This window comes from Schistocerca gregaria, chromosome 9 (assembly GCF_023897955.1).
Source record: "Schistocerca gregaria isolate iqSchGreg1 chromosome 9, iqSchGreg1.2, whole genome shotgun sequence".
Lineage (NCBI taxonomy): Eukaryota > Metazoa > Arthropoda > Insecta > Orthoptera > Acrididae > Schistocerca > Schistocerca gregaria.
Genome location: NC_064928.1, coordinates 180,838,752 through 180,853,761, shown reverse-complemented (window position 1 = coordinate 180,853,761; position 15,010 = coordinate 180,838,752). Strand labels below are relative to the sequence as shown.

The 15,010-nt window shown below is 42.4% G+C and overlaps 1 protein-coding gene across 2 annotated transcripts in view; it reads right to left on the bottom strand.

Moving 5' to 3' along the window:
• LOC126292220 (thyroid adenoma-associated protein homolog) overlaps positions 1-15,010 on the bottom strand; it is a 193,366-nt gene that overhangs the window by 123,740 nt on the left and 54,616 nt on the right. For both annotated transcript variants that reach the window (XM_049986086.1, XM_049986087.1), the window contains exons 10-11: positions 12,733-13,119; positions 2,477-2,632 (exon numbers count right to left, since the gene is read on the bottom strand). In XM_049986086.1, the coding sequence (XP_049842043.1) occupies positions 2,477-2,632; positions 12,733-13,119 (543 nt within the window). The remainder of the gene's footprint in view (positions 1-2,476; positions 2,633-12,732; positions 13,120-15,010) is intronic.

Sequence of the window (15,010 nt, the reverse complement as noted above, 5' to 3'; positions counted from 1 at the left end):
ACGCAGAACAGGGAATCAGCGATCTTAAAGTGGTTACTGCATCGATGATTTCAGCCATAAATAGAAATATTAAAAAGGTAGGAAGATTTATCTGTTTAGCAAAAGTGACAAAAAGCAGATTTCAGAGTACTTGATGGCTCAACACAAAAGTTTTGTCTCAAGTACAGTTAGTGTTGAGGATCAGTGAACAAAGTTCAAAACCACTGTACAAAATGCATTAGATAAGTATGTGAGAAGCAAGATTGTAAGATATGGAAAAGAGCCATCGCGCTACAACAACCGAGTTAGAAAACAGTTGCGGAAGCGAAGGGAACTTCACAGCAAACATAAACATAGCCAAAGCCTTGCAGACAAACAAAAATTATGCAAAGCAAAATGTAGTGTGAGGAGAGCCATATGAGAGGCGTCTCGCAAGAAGGGGGTCTTATGTCAAAGTGGTAGGTGGATCAAAACAAAACGTCCAGACACACTGTGACCAGAATGGTAATGAAACAGAGGATGACAGACTAAAAGTCGAAATACTAAATGTCTTTTTTCCAAAGCTGTTTTACAGAGGAAGATGGCACTGTAGTTCCTTCTCTAGATTGTCGCACAGTGACAAAATGATAGATACTGAAATAGACGACAGAGGGATAGAGAAACAATTAAAATTGCTAAAAAGAGGAAAGGACACTGGACCTGATGGGATACCAGTTTGATTTTACACAGAGTACGCGAAGGAACTTGCCCCCCTTCTTGCGAGGTGTACTGTAGGTCTCTAGAAGAGCATAGCACCTCAAAAGATTGGAAAAGGGCACAGATCATCCCCGTTTTCAAGAAGGGGCATAGAACAGATGTGCAGAACTATAGACCTAAATCTCTAACATCAATCAGTTCTAGAATTTTGGGACATGTATTATGTTCGAGTATAATGACTTTTCTGGAGACTAGAAATCTACTCTGTAGGAATCAGCATGGATTTTGAAAAAGACGATTGCGTGAAACACAGCTTGTAATATTCGTCCACGAGACTCAGAGGGCTATAGACACGGGTTCCCAGGTAGATGCCTTGTTTCTTGATTTCCACAAGGCGTTCAATACAGTTCCCCACAGTCGTTTAATGAACAAAGTAAGAGCATGTGGACTATCAGACCAATTGTGTGATTGGATTGAAGAGTTCCTAGATAACAGAACGCAGCATGTCACTCTCAATGGAGGGAAGTCTTCCGAAGTAAGAGTGATTTCAGGTGTGCCGCAGGGGAGTGTCGTAGGACCGTTGCTATTCGCAATATACATAAATGACCTTGTGGATAACATCGGAAGTTCACTGAGGCTTTTTGTGGATGATGCAGTGGTATATCGAGAGGTTGTAACAATGGAAAATTGTACTGAAATGCAGGACGATCTGCAATGAATTGACATGGTGCGGGGAATGGCAATTGAATATCAATGCAGACAAGTGTAATGTGCTGCGAATACATAGAAAGAAAGATCCTTTATCATTTAGCTACAATATAGCAGGTCAGCAATTGGAAGCAGTTAATTCCATAAATTATTTGGGAGTACGCATTAGGAGTGATTTAAAATGGAATGATCATATAAAGTTGATCGTCGGTAAAGCAGATGCCAGACTGAGATTCACAGGAAGAATCCTAAAGAAATGCAATCCGAAAACAAAGGAAGTAAGTTACAGTATACTTGTTTGCCCACTGCTTGAATATTGCTCACCAGTGTGGGAGCCGTACCAGATAGGGTTGATAGAAGAGATAGAGAAGATCCAACGGAGAGCAGCGCGCTTCGTTACAGGATCATTTAGTAATCGCGAAAGCGTTACGGAGATGATAGATAAACTCCAGTGGAAGACTCTGCAGGAGAGACGCTCAGTAGCTCGGTACGGGCTTTTGTTGAAGTTTCGAGAACATACCTTCGCCGAGGTGTCAAGCAGTGTATTGCTCCCTCCTACGTATATCTCGTGAAGAGACCATGAGGATAAAATCAGAGAGATTAGAGTCCGCACAGAGGCATACCGACAACCTTTCTTTCCATGAACAATATGAGACTGGAATAGAAGGGAGAACCGATAGAGGTACACAAAGTACGCTAAGACATACACCGACAGGTGGCTTGCAGAGTATGGATGTAGATGCAGATGTAAATTAAGGCCAGATGGGTGGTGAGAACCAAGGACTTGCACCACAATGTGCTTTACTGTTAAGTTCTAAGAGTGTATATTCTACCTATAGTGAAAGGAAAGATTATTAAAGTAAAATTAGAGAAATTTGAGCTCACACAGAAATTTACTAACAGTTGCTCTTCCTGCACATAATTTGTGAGTGGAACAGCACAGGTGGAAACTGGTAGTGGTACACAAAGTGCTCTCTGCTTTCAGATACAGAAGAAGAGTTTGACATTTAGCTCTGTGCTGTCTGGCATCCAATGTGATGGTCAGAAAGCAGAGGCTGCCCTCGACCGCATGACCATGTACTCGGGGGCTCACCTTTTTGATGAGGGCGAGACCCCGCTGGCGCGCAGATGGCTCCTGCACATTCACGTTGTGCCGTAGGAAGGTTCGAACCAGCTGCAGCTCTGCAGGTGAGAACGGCTCCGTCGATCTGTGGCCCTCAACTAGCAGAGAGAGGGCCGACATCCTCGTCTGCAACAGAAAGCAAAATGTCTAGTTGATGGACAAACTTATGAAAATTATTACAATATGCTAGAAATAAATAAATAAATGCCAACTGAGTACATGCATCAGCTTGGTGTGAGCCTTTGTATTTGATGCCAGTTCAGTGGGTTTCCTATCAGTCTCAGTGCTTACTTTACAAGGTAGTCTCACAATGCTGTGCAGATGCCATTCCAGAAATTTCCACTAAAGAAAAATCTGAGGAGGTCACTGAGAATCAAGACCAGGACTGACTGCGATGTCCACCAGAGGACAGCGCAGGTGGTTCGTCATGACATAATGACCACACAAACCCTATTTAAAATGAGCCCTACGACAGAAAATCAACGTTAGTACAAAACTCGTATACACTGCTGTTTGAGTGTCGTCATCGGCCATTCAGTGTCCACTGCTGAAGTACACCTCTATGCATTTACATTTAGCTATACTCACCTGTGTCTCTTGTAGTGGGTAAATACCACTAGTATCACAGCTGTCTTTTTCTGTCAAGTGACATTAGGTAAATGTCCATAGTTTTATACTTCAAATACATTTCAATATACTCACATCAGACCAGTTTATTCGTGAGAATGCAGTTCGAAAATGCAGTGTGTTAAGTTTAAGACTATTTGCAATAGCTATCAATGGCATCTCAGTCACAGTCAGGAACCCTTGTTAGAAGTTCATTCTTTGTGGATAATTTTGTAATTTTCTGTTGTTTATCCACTCTTAAATCAACAATTCACCAAGTACAGGTGATCACCACAAGGCTAAAAAAATGTGTGAATACAACTGGTTGAAGGTTCTATTCACAGAAAACTGGGTAAATTGTAAACAAATTTGAGTTTTAAGCAACCAGAGCTCAAAATGGTCAACAGTGTTTTAAATTTCAAGGAACTAACATGGATGCTACACTTTGAAGGGGCATAAAATCATTAAACAATTGGAAATGTCTCAGAGGAAAGACATGGTGTGCAGACAGATCCATCTCCAGCAGTTTATTGGAACACTTGAGATCCTCACAAGATTATGGCAGCATTGTTCATATATCGGAACGAGCCTCCTACCTCGAGACGCCATATCCTGTCCACTACGGGGATATCATGCTGTCAACAGAGGCTTGTCAGACCAGACCAGTATCGAGTTTAGGCTAGTAAACCACCACTACAAATATGCTAACACATCTTTGAAGTGAGGAAGGGTCTGAAAATACTAGCACTGCCTCAGTTGTTGGCAGATAGCGAACTATGTACAGTAAAACCCCTATTTTAAGTTTTTGTGTAGCCCAGACTTTAAAAACACAAAACAAGGAAAATGCAGAACTGAGAAAATTGTTAAAAGCCCCACAAAATACGAGCAAACACAAATGTAATTGGCATATATGATTAAAAATCACAATCCTGTCTAATACTCTGCATAATATCTGTCTAAGTGAAGGAAATTAAAAGTACAATACAATGTCTATACAATAATTTGTGGCAATGAATTTCATCAGTTCTTAAAAAATCACAGACGTGTAACAGCAAGTAAGAAGTCATCAAAAAATTACCACTGCAACCTATCAGTAGTTGTATCATAATTGTGCAGTGAAGCTAAATGTTGCAAAGTTGTGTTGGCAACACGGATTATGGATTATGTCAACATTTCCTCTTACACATCGCCCCTCTCCACAAAGGTCTAAAATATTTCCTTAATTCCGACACCAGTTGTAGAGTGAACCATCACTCTCCTGAGTCACTTTTAAGTTGTTCAGTCATATTGAACATCAACAGGAAGAAAAATGGGAGAAGCGAGCCACTGGGCAAGAACTTGAAATCAAGGTAAACCTTACTAGGAAGAAATGTACAATCAAGGAATTTTTAGCATTGATCTTATGGGTGTTTCAGAGGTGCTACAGACTTATGGCGTAGAATCGCAAAAAACGTAAAATTGGAGACTGTAAAATCAAAGTTCCTCTGTTATGTGCTTGTGGGAAGACTGTTAGACACAGAAAAAAAAAGAAAACTAATACACTGAAGTGGGTACTTATTAAGATACCGTAAAATGAGGTAATCCGATCAAAAACAGCAATATTTTTTTTAAAATTTGTGATATGAGAATAAAAATTCAATACATTAATTTCACAACCCTGATAATGATATATTCATGTTTTATGTTATTTTTTTTTTATAATTGCAGTTATTATTTTAAGTTAATTGCTGACTGGTGTAGCCTCCTGTTGAGGCGAATTCGATCACCATTGTACTCCGTGTGCAGGAACAGAATCAGATGTCCAGTGGAGTGAATCTGATCACTATTCTGATTTCTTAAAAATATATTGCTGTATTTGCAACAAAATTTTACAATTTCTAGACGAAACAAAATTTTGCAAGCACATTAAACTTGAGATTTTTGCTATAAAAACACTTGCATTCACGAAAACTGACAAACAAATATTAGTTTTTAGTTACTGAATGTCACAATCAAAGTGAAAAGTATTTACTCAATGTCATAATCATCTGTCCCTTCAAAAACTAATTTACCTCGCCTTCTATGTTCTGGAACAACTTTTTAAAATATTTTGGCTTCTTTCTACCTCAGTTGCATCACCAGTTTCTGGAAAGACAAAATAAACATTACTATCAAGAACTTTCGCCCTCACAAACATCATTTCATAGGTGTCATTAATGTTGCTTTTAATTTTACCAAAAAAATCTGAACCTTTTATTCGTAGGAAATTTTACTACGGTGTATCATTTCTATAAATACATGCCAATCTTTACCCTTCTCCTTGTGCATTTCTTCATTTTCCTTTGACTCATGCACTGAAAGACTTGAGTCGAAACAAGGCAGCTGGAGTAGACAACAATCCATTGGAACTACTGACGGCCTTGGGAGAGCCAGTCCTGACAAAACTCTACCATCTGGTGGGCAAGATGTATGAAACACGCGAAATACCCTCAGACTTCAACAAGAATATAATAATTCCAATCCCAAAGAAATCAGGTGTTGACAGATGTGAAAATTACCGAACAATCAGTTTAATAAGCCACAGCTGCAAAATACTAACACGAATTCTTTACAGACGAATGGAAAAACTAGTAGAAGCTGACCTCAGGGGAGATCAGTTTGGATCCCGTAGAAATACTGGAACACGTGAGGCAATACTGACCTTACGACTTATCTTAGAAGAAAGATTAAGAAAAGGCAAACCTACGCTTCTAGCATTTGTAGACTTAGAGAAAGCTTTTGACAATGTTGACTGGAATACTCTCTTTCAAATTCTAAAGGTGGCAGGAGTAAAATACAGGGAGCGAAAGGCTATTTACAATTTGTACAGAAACCAGATGGCAGTTATAAGAGTCGAGGGACATGAAAGGGAAGCAGTGGTCGGGAAGGGGGTAAGACAGGGTTGTAGCCTCTCCCCGATGTTATTCAATCTGTATATTGAGCAAGCAGTAAAGGAAACAAAAGAAAAATTTGGAGTAGGTATTAAAATTCATGGAGACGAAGTAAAAACTTTGAGGTTCGCCGATGACATTGTAATTCTATCAGAGACGGCAAAGGACTTGGAAGAGCAGTTGAACGGAATGGACAGTGTCTTGAGAGGAGGATATAAGATTAACATCAACAAAAGCAAAACGAGAATAATGGAATGTAGTCGAATTAAGTCGGGTGATGCTGAGGGAATTAGATTAGGAAATGAGACACTTAAAGTAGTAAAGGAGTTTTGCTATTTGGGGAGCAAAATAACTGATGATGGTCGAAGCAGAGAGGATATAAAATGTAGACTGGCAAAGGCAAGGAAAGCGTTTCTGAAGAAGAGAAATTTGTTAACATCGAGTATACATTTAAGTGTCAGGAAGTCATTTCTGAAAGTATTTGTATGGAGTGTAGCCATGTATGGAAGTGAATCATGGACGATAAATAGTTTGGACAAGAAGAGAATAGAAGCTTGCGAAATGTGGTGCTACAGAAGAATGCTGAAGATTAGATGGGTAGATCACATAACTAATGAGGAAGTATTGAATAGGATTGGGGAGAAGAGAAGTTTGTGGCACAACTTGACCAGAAGAAGGGATCGGTTGGAAGGACATGTTCTGAGGCATCATGGGATCACCAATTTAGTATTGGAGGGCAGCGTGGAGGGTAAAAATCGTAGAGGGAGACCGAGACATGAATACACTACGCAGATTCAGAAGGATGTAGGTTGCAGTGGGTACTGGGAGATGAAGAGGCTTGCACAGAAAAGAGTAGCATGGAGAGCTGCATCAAACCAGTCTCAGGACTGAAGACAACAACAACAACAAACATGCTGTTCTAGATCACTGTTACATGTTCTGGATAGGGACTCCCTGTTTGCAGCCCTGTCACTATCATTTTCATTGAAGTCACCGAGTTAATGCTAAACATTTTGCTTGGTGCGGCATTTATTTTGTTTAATTAGAGCGGACATTTTTGAATTGCATTTCAAAGGGTGTAAAATTGCTATGGTCATAAGCACCCACTTTGTGGCTTGGCGAAGGGTAAAAAACTGAAATTTAAATCAGCAGCGATGGAGGTGAAACTCAAGAACGAGGGAAACTAAAAACGACAGGAAATCTTAGAACGTTGCTATCGAAGGGTGAGTTGTTTTCCCCAAAATAAGCTTCAAATGACCAATGTCATCTCACAAACACTGATAATTTCAAGGACATGATTGGCTGAGCGAATGCCATCTGCTAAAAGTGAAAATATATCAGACAACAGCTGTAAACGGGCATGTAGCAGATTAAAATAGGGGTACTGAAGTTAAAGATGTCTCACCATCCACGATTGAGAGCAATCGGGGCAATGCGAGGGAGGATCGCCACATAAAAGATGTCAATGACTAAAAAGATAGTGCCCAACCCAGAGTCTAGTTAAAATTACCTCCCCTCAATGACGAGACCAGGAGGAAGAGGTCCAAGCACAGGGGAGAGGTTTTACTGTAATTTATTATCCTGTAGTGCAGACCAATGTGTGTGCCCTAAAAGAGCAACATGATGTCATAAAATGCTCTGTAGATTGGCAAAGGGAACCATGCAAACAGCGGGCCAAGGACGAGAGACAAGAGCTTTTGCCACTATATTGGCTGCCTCATTTCCACATACACCAACATGCCCTGGGATCCAGAGGAATGCCACAGAGATGACCCCCCCCCCCCCCCCCCCCCCAAGTAGAGCCCATGGAGGCAGTCCTGAATTCTGTGGACCAGAGAGTGGATGGGATAAAGAGCTTGGAGGTTGCGAAGAGAGCTGAGTGAATCTGAGCATATAATATACTGTATCCCCCGATGGCAATGGATGTATTGGACAGCCTGGAGAACAGCGTCAAGCTCTACAGTAAAACTCGAATACTGGTTGGGAAGCCGAAATCTAATGGGGGTTTCGTCAATAATATAGGCACTCCCAAAACCCAAGGTGATCTTGGAGATGTCAGTGTAGATAAATGTGGCATTCTCCATTTCTACATATACATCTACATATATACTCCACAATCCACCACACGGTGAGTGGCAGAGGGTACCTCACACCACAACTAGCATCTTCTCTCCCTGTTCCACTCCAAAACAGAACGAGGGAAAAATGACTGCCTATATGCTTCTGTACGAGCCCTAATCTCTCTTATCTTATCTTTGTGGTCTTTCCGCGAAAATCCATTTGTGCAAATACAGCAGCAAATGCCAGATGATAAAACTATACGTGGGGAGGGGGGGGGATACTATCCTTGGGAAGCTGACAAAGGTCACGGAGAAGGCAGGTCCAAGGGCAAAGCCACAGTGGTGCCGTATCCCCACTAGTCAAGAAAGTTTTAGGAAATTGGAAGGAAAGTGAATGTAGCTGTTGATGGGAGCAGACTCCTGGTGGTAGTAGAGAGAAAAGGCTGCCTGCATATCCTAAATCCAAGGAGGTGACGAAAAAAAGGGCATGGGTTGGATGAGCAGGCATGGAAGACAGATGACTAGCGTAACGACTCAGAAGGACAGCTCGCCGATTGGTCAATGGAGGTTCAGCAGTCTCAGTGTAAAGGCTCTCCCACGAGGCTAGTATAAAAAGATCCATATGATAAACGCAGAATCTAGATGCAAAGAATAGACGGCGATGCAGAGGAGTAAACTATGCTTCCACAGTCCAATTTCAAGCGCACAAGGCGCAATATAGACTGAAGAAGACGAATCGGTCTGTTCCCCAGGGGGTACCACTCAGAATATGGAGGGTGTTGAGGGTTCATAGACAGTGAGCTGAAAGGTATGAAACACGGGAAGACTGTTACAGTTTTCTGTCAAACACAAGTCCCAAGAATTTGCTGATATCTGCAAACGAAAAGTCAACAGGGCCTAGATGTAGGGAAGGCGGAAGAAACTCCGCAAGAATTTACGCAGACAGTCTTACTGGGAGAAAATCAGAAGCCGTGTGTGTGTGTGTGTGTGTGTGTGTGTGTGTGTGTGTGGAGACGTGGTGCCAACTCCCTAAGCAACCTACCAAGGCCTCTGGACATACTGGCTATAAGGTAGGTGGTCATAATGTTCTGGCTGATCAGTGAATATATATATATATATATCTTCTGCTTGTTTAGTTGTTCTCTGAGGTTTGATAATCATTGTTGCCACAAACACATCACAAATAGTGATACAATTTTAAATGTGAACATCCCCAAAGAGATTATGTCTATTTGTAGCCATTATATACAATGTGTTACAAAAAGGTACGGCCAAACTTTCAGGAAACATTCCTCACACACAAATAAAGAAAAGATGTTATGTGGACATGTGTCCGGAAACACTTAATTTCCATGTTAGAGCTCATTTTAGTTTTGTCAATATGCACTGTACTTCCTCGATTCACCGCCAGTTGGCCCAATTGAAGAAAGGTAATGTTGACTTTGGTGCTTGTGTTGACATGCTACTCATTGCTCTACAGTACTAGCATCAAGCACATCAATACGTAGCATCAACAGCTTAGTGTTCATCACGAACGTGGTTTTGCAGTCAGTGCAATGTTTACAAATGCGGAGTTGGCAGATACCCATTTGATGTATGGATTAGCACGGGGCAATAGCCATGGCGCAGTAAGTTTATATCGAGACAGATTTCCAAAATGAAGGTGTCCCGACAGGAAGACGTTCGAAGCAATTGATCGGCATCTTGGGGAGCACGGAACATTCCAGCCTATGACTCGCGACTGGGGAAGACCTAGAACGACGAGGACACCTGCAATGGGCGAGGCAATTCTTTGTGCAGTTGACGATAACCCTAATGTCAGCGTCAGAGAAGTTGCTGCTGTACAAGATAACGTTGACCACGTCACTGTATGGAGAGTGCTATGGGAGAACCAGTTGTTTCCGTACCATGTACAGCGTGTGCAGGCACTATCAGCAGCTGATTGGCCTTCACGCGTACACTTCTGTGAATGTTTCATCCAACAATGTGTCAATCCTCATTTCAGTGCAAATGTTTTCTTTACGGGTGAGGCTTCATCCCAACGTGATCAAATTGTAAATTTTCAGAATCAACATGTGTGGGCAGATGAGAATCCGCATGCAATTGTGCAATCACGTCATCAACACAGATTTTCTGTGAACGTTTGGGCAGGCATTGTTGGTGGTCTCGATTGGGCCACATGTTCTTCCACCTACGCTCAATGGAGCATGTTATCATGGTTTCATACGGGATACTCTACCTGTGCTGCTAGAACGTGTGCCTTTACAAGTACGACACATGTGGTTCATACACGATGGAGCTCCTGCACATTTCAATCGAAGTGTTCGTATGCTTCTCAACAACAGATTCGGTGAGCGATGGATTGGTAGAGGCAGACCAATTCCATGGCCTCCACGCTCTCCTGATCTCAACCCTCTTGACTTTCATTTACGGGGGCATTTGAAAGCTCTTGTCTATGCAACCCCGGTACCAAATGTAGAGACTCTTTGTGCTCGTATTGTGGACAGCTGTGATACAATACGCCATTCTCCAGGTCTGCATCAGTGCAGCAGGGATTCCATGCGGCAGAGGGTGGATGCATGTATCCTCGCTAATGGACGACATTTTGAACATCTCCTGTAACAAAGTCACGCTGGTACGTTCTGTTGCTGTGTGTTTCCATTCCATGATTAATGTGATTTGAAGAGAAGTAATAAAATGAGCTATAACATGGAAAGTAAGCGTTTCTGGACACATGTCCACATAACATATTTTCTTTCTTTGTGTATGAGGAATGTTTCCTGAAAGTTTGGCCATACCTTTTTGTAACACCCTGTATATTACCATCATGAATGAAGTTTATCAGTTCTAAATAGTTTTCATAGAAGACATTTAGTAATGTTTCACAGGGTCATGCCCACCACTAAAAAAAAAAAAAAAAAAAAAAAAAAAAAACTGCAATTTTCCCAACTGATTGTTGGAGGATTGAAGTCTCCATCAATGCTTACAGCAATATTGGAGAATGTATGTATAACCGAATTTAGGTTTTCTCTAAAGTTTTTGGTTACATCAGGATATGTGTCTGGTGGACAACAGAAGGACCCAATTACCACTTTATGCCTACCCTTGATACTGAATCTTGCCCACACAATCTCAAAAGTGGCTCCAATTTCTATGCCAGTGGATTTGGGTGTCTTGGCTACTGCGACAAATACACCACCTACATTTCCCATTTGCCTATTCTAATGATATACACTTCAATTTTCCCCATAAATCTTACTGCTATCAATTCAGGTTTCAACCAGTTCTCCGTACCTAGTATTACATGAGAGTCATTGCTTTTCAGAAGTGCTTCGAACTCGAGCACTTCGTTGTGAATGCTTTGGCAGTTAAGCACTAGGAAATACTCTCAACTGTGGGAGGCATTTCTTTCCCTCTTACAATGACACTTCTGGGTTACCTGGACTGGATGGAGAGTCGCCTAATCTAAAAAACATCAGTCTCTGATGTGTAGTGCACGTTACCCATTTAGGGGCACCCTACAGTTTTCTATCCCATGGCACAAGGCCATGAAGTCACAGCCTTGCTTTTCACAGAACCATAAAAGTCGCTAGTTGAGTCCTTTCACTTGACTCAGAACCCAGAGGCTGCGATCAATTCTGGGGACAATGGTGCAAATTGTGACCTTAGTTGAAACTCTATGTGTAATTCTGGTCTTATCAACCTTCTCTGTCAATCACTGCAAAAATCCAAGTAGGACATCAGAGCCCAATGACAGATATCTTTTGTTTAAGCACGTGCCACAATCAGCAGTTGCTTGCACCCTGTTCCTCAAAGGCTTCCAGAATAGCCTTTTCAATATATTGAATGAGGCCCCCAAGCATACATACTGACTGCACCTGGTGTCCTTTCCTATCCCTTGCTGCCATTTCCCTAAGAAGTACCCCGAAGATCCTTCAAACAAAAAACTGTGCCCAGAGGTTGGAAGAAATCACAAGTGACACCCACCTACAAGAAGGGCAACAGAAGTGAACTACAGAACTATTGTCCACCATCCTTGACATACATTTGCTGTAGAATCTCAGAGCGTATGCCGAACTCAAATGTAAAGAGGTATCTCTAAGAGACTGACCTATTTCATGCCAACCAGCACAGATTTAAAAAACACTGATCATGTGAAACCTGACTTGCACTTTTCTCATGTGACAGATCAAGGCAGTCAGGTAGATGCAGTATTTGTTGACTTCTGAAAGGCATTTGACTCTGTACCATCCATACACTTATTATCAAAAGTACAATCGTCTTGAATACTGAATGAGATTTATAACTGGATTGAGGAGTTTTTGGTATGAAGGACACAGCAAGTTATCTTGGATGGAGAGTCATCAACGGTTAGAGAATGCAGCCAATGCGTAGCTGACGAGGGACAGCAGATGCACTGCAAAAAGTGTGAAGGCAAGACTGACAAATAGTCACAGTCTCCTTTATCGCCCTAAGTTTATTTGGGGAGTCCAAGATGGACCACCCAGAGTTCCAGACATCTAACAATTGATAGTGTAGGAGTAAACTCAATGTCAAGTTCTGAAACCCCCCATTTCCAAACTCGGCATCTGGGAACCAAATTTGTCAAGTGCATTATACAAGAACTGTTGGCAACTTTCTCTCCACTTACCTCCTCATTCTCATGCAGCAGCGCATCCTCGAGGGCTCCGTAGGACAGGACGCCCTTCCAGAGACCCGGACGGCCGGCGCCCTCACGCAGCCGCGCATCCAGTGCACCCTGCCGGTGCGCCACACGCAGCCACGCCAGCACCGCCCGCCCGCTCCCGCCGGCCTCTGCGCCGCCTCCACCTCCGCCTATGGCGACAAAGGCTGCGGGGCAGGCTCGCGCTGCTGTTGCCACCAGCCGCTCCGCACCGGATGCTGCACCGTCGGGTACCTCGAGTGACGGCAGCAGCGGACGTACCCAGGTGCGCGCCCACACCTGCTCTGCCTCCTCACCACAGCCGCGGCTCTCCTCCCAGTGCTTCAGCATCAGAGCTTCGTATGCCGATATCACCTGTGGCAGTGTCACCGGTGACCACAGTGTCAGAACAGCAATGGAAAGTGCTCAGGGAAACTTAAATTACGTAAGGAGTACAGTCGAGATGTTGAGAGTTCGATTACTTCAGAGTTAACTAATACAGAAGAACAACATATAACTGCACAGCTACTGTGACAGCCATCTATCCACATTCTGTGCTGAATACTCAGTGTAGCCACCCAGCTCTACATTCTTGTACATATACATATTTTGAACAAGTTAAAAAATGGAAACTCCAGATTGGAATATTGAAGTGTAACATGTCATTCACAGTAGTTCATAAGCAGGAAGCACCCCCCTTTTGGGAGGTTTTTTGACAGTTTGTGCAGGTCGGAATTGTAGACATCCTGTCCTGTTAGCAGCGCGGGCCGCGGGCTGGTGCATCTACCGGCTGAGTGGAGTTGTCTGCTCATTAAGAGAAGTTAGAGTTGTACATTATAGGTAACACATTGAGTTCAACTTCTCTAAGAGCATTATTCCATTGGAACAAGAAAATCCTCTTTCAGCATCTTGATATGACAGATCAAAATCCACACAGGAGAAGCTGTGTCATGGTTCAAGTGCACTGAATAGCAGAACCTTTACAGCATTGATATTGAACAGCGATTGTGAAAAAAAGTGAGAGAAGCAAGAAACCTAGCAAGACACGGAAGTTACAGATAGACTACAGGAATGTTTCAATGGCCTTTTCCTAACACTTGTGTTAGGGAAATACAGGACCAAGGAAACATTCTAATGCCAACAACATGAGGAACAGAAAAGACTGTTACCTACCATAAGATGCCATGTTAAATTGAAGACAGGCACAATGAAAAGACACTTCCACATTAGCTTTCAGCCAAAGGTTTCTTCAGAAAAGGAAACACAACATTTATTCACACAAACAAGCACACCTCTCTCACACACATACATGTATGCCATCTCCAGCAAATCGGACTGGAATGAAACTGTCACTTGGAATGAAAGCAGCAAATCTGGAGGGGGCAGGAAAGGGGAAGGTATAGTAGAGTATGGGTGAGCAAAAAGAAGAGCACTGTCTGGTGGAGCTGGCAGGAAATACAAGGTGTACAACAACTTTGCTTCCACCGTTTGCTGATAGGTGGCAACAACGGTAAGTAGCAGTCGAAAGAAGCAGATCAAAGACATCAGGTGCAGTTAGCTTGGACCTCGTTCAACATAACCTTATTCAAACATTAGTCGATTTGTGTCCGCATCATAAAGTTGTTCTTGATTGAAAATGTCAGTTTACGAGTCTAATTCTTGGTATTTGTGGGAGGTGTTACTGTTTTGCTTCAATATGAAGAAAACAGCACGTGAGTCTCATCGAATTCTCTCAAGTATGCATAGTAAGGACACTACTAGTGAAAGAACGTGTCGTGAGTGGCTTCAACACTTCAAGAACCGTGATTTTAACATCTTAGACTGGCACAGCGGTGGAAGAGAGAATGTTTTCGAAGATGTGGAATTGGAGACATTGGTGAGTGAAGACTCACGTCAGACTCAAGAAGAATTGGCATGATTCGTGGGAGTGACACAGCAACCCATCTCAAAACGTCTCAAGGCTATGGGCATGATTCAGAAAGAAGGAACTTGGGTCTCCCATGGGCTGAAACCAAGAGACATTGAATGGCATTTGCGTGTTTGAGAACAGTTACTCCAGAGGCAAAAACGGAATCGATTTCTGCATTGCATTGTGACAAGGGACGAAAAATGGGTTAATTACAATAACCATAAATGCAAAAAATCATGGTGATATCCCAGTCATGCTTCCATGTCGACATCTAAACCGAATATTCACGGCTCCTAGATCATGCTCTGCATTTGCTGGGACGAGCTCACTGTTGTGTACTATGAGGTGTTCAAACCA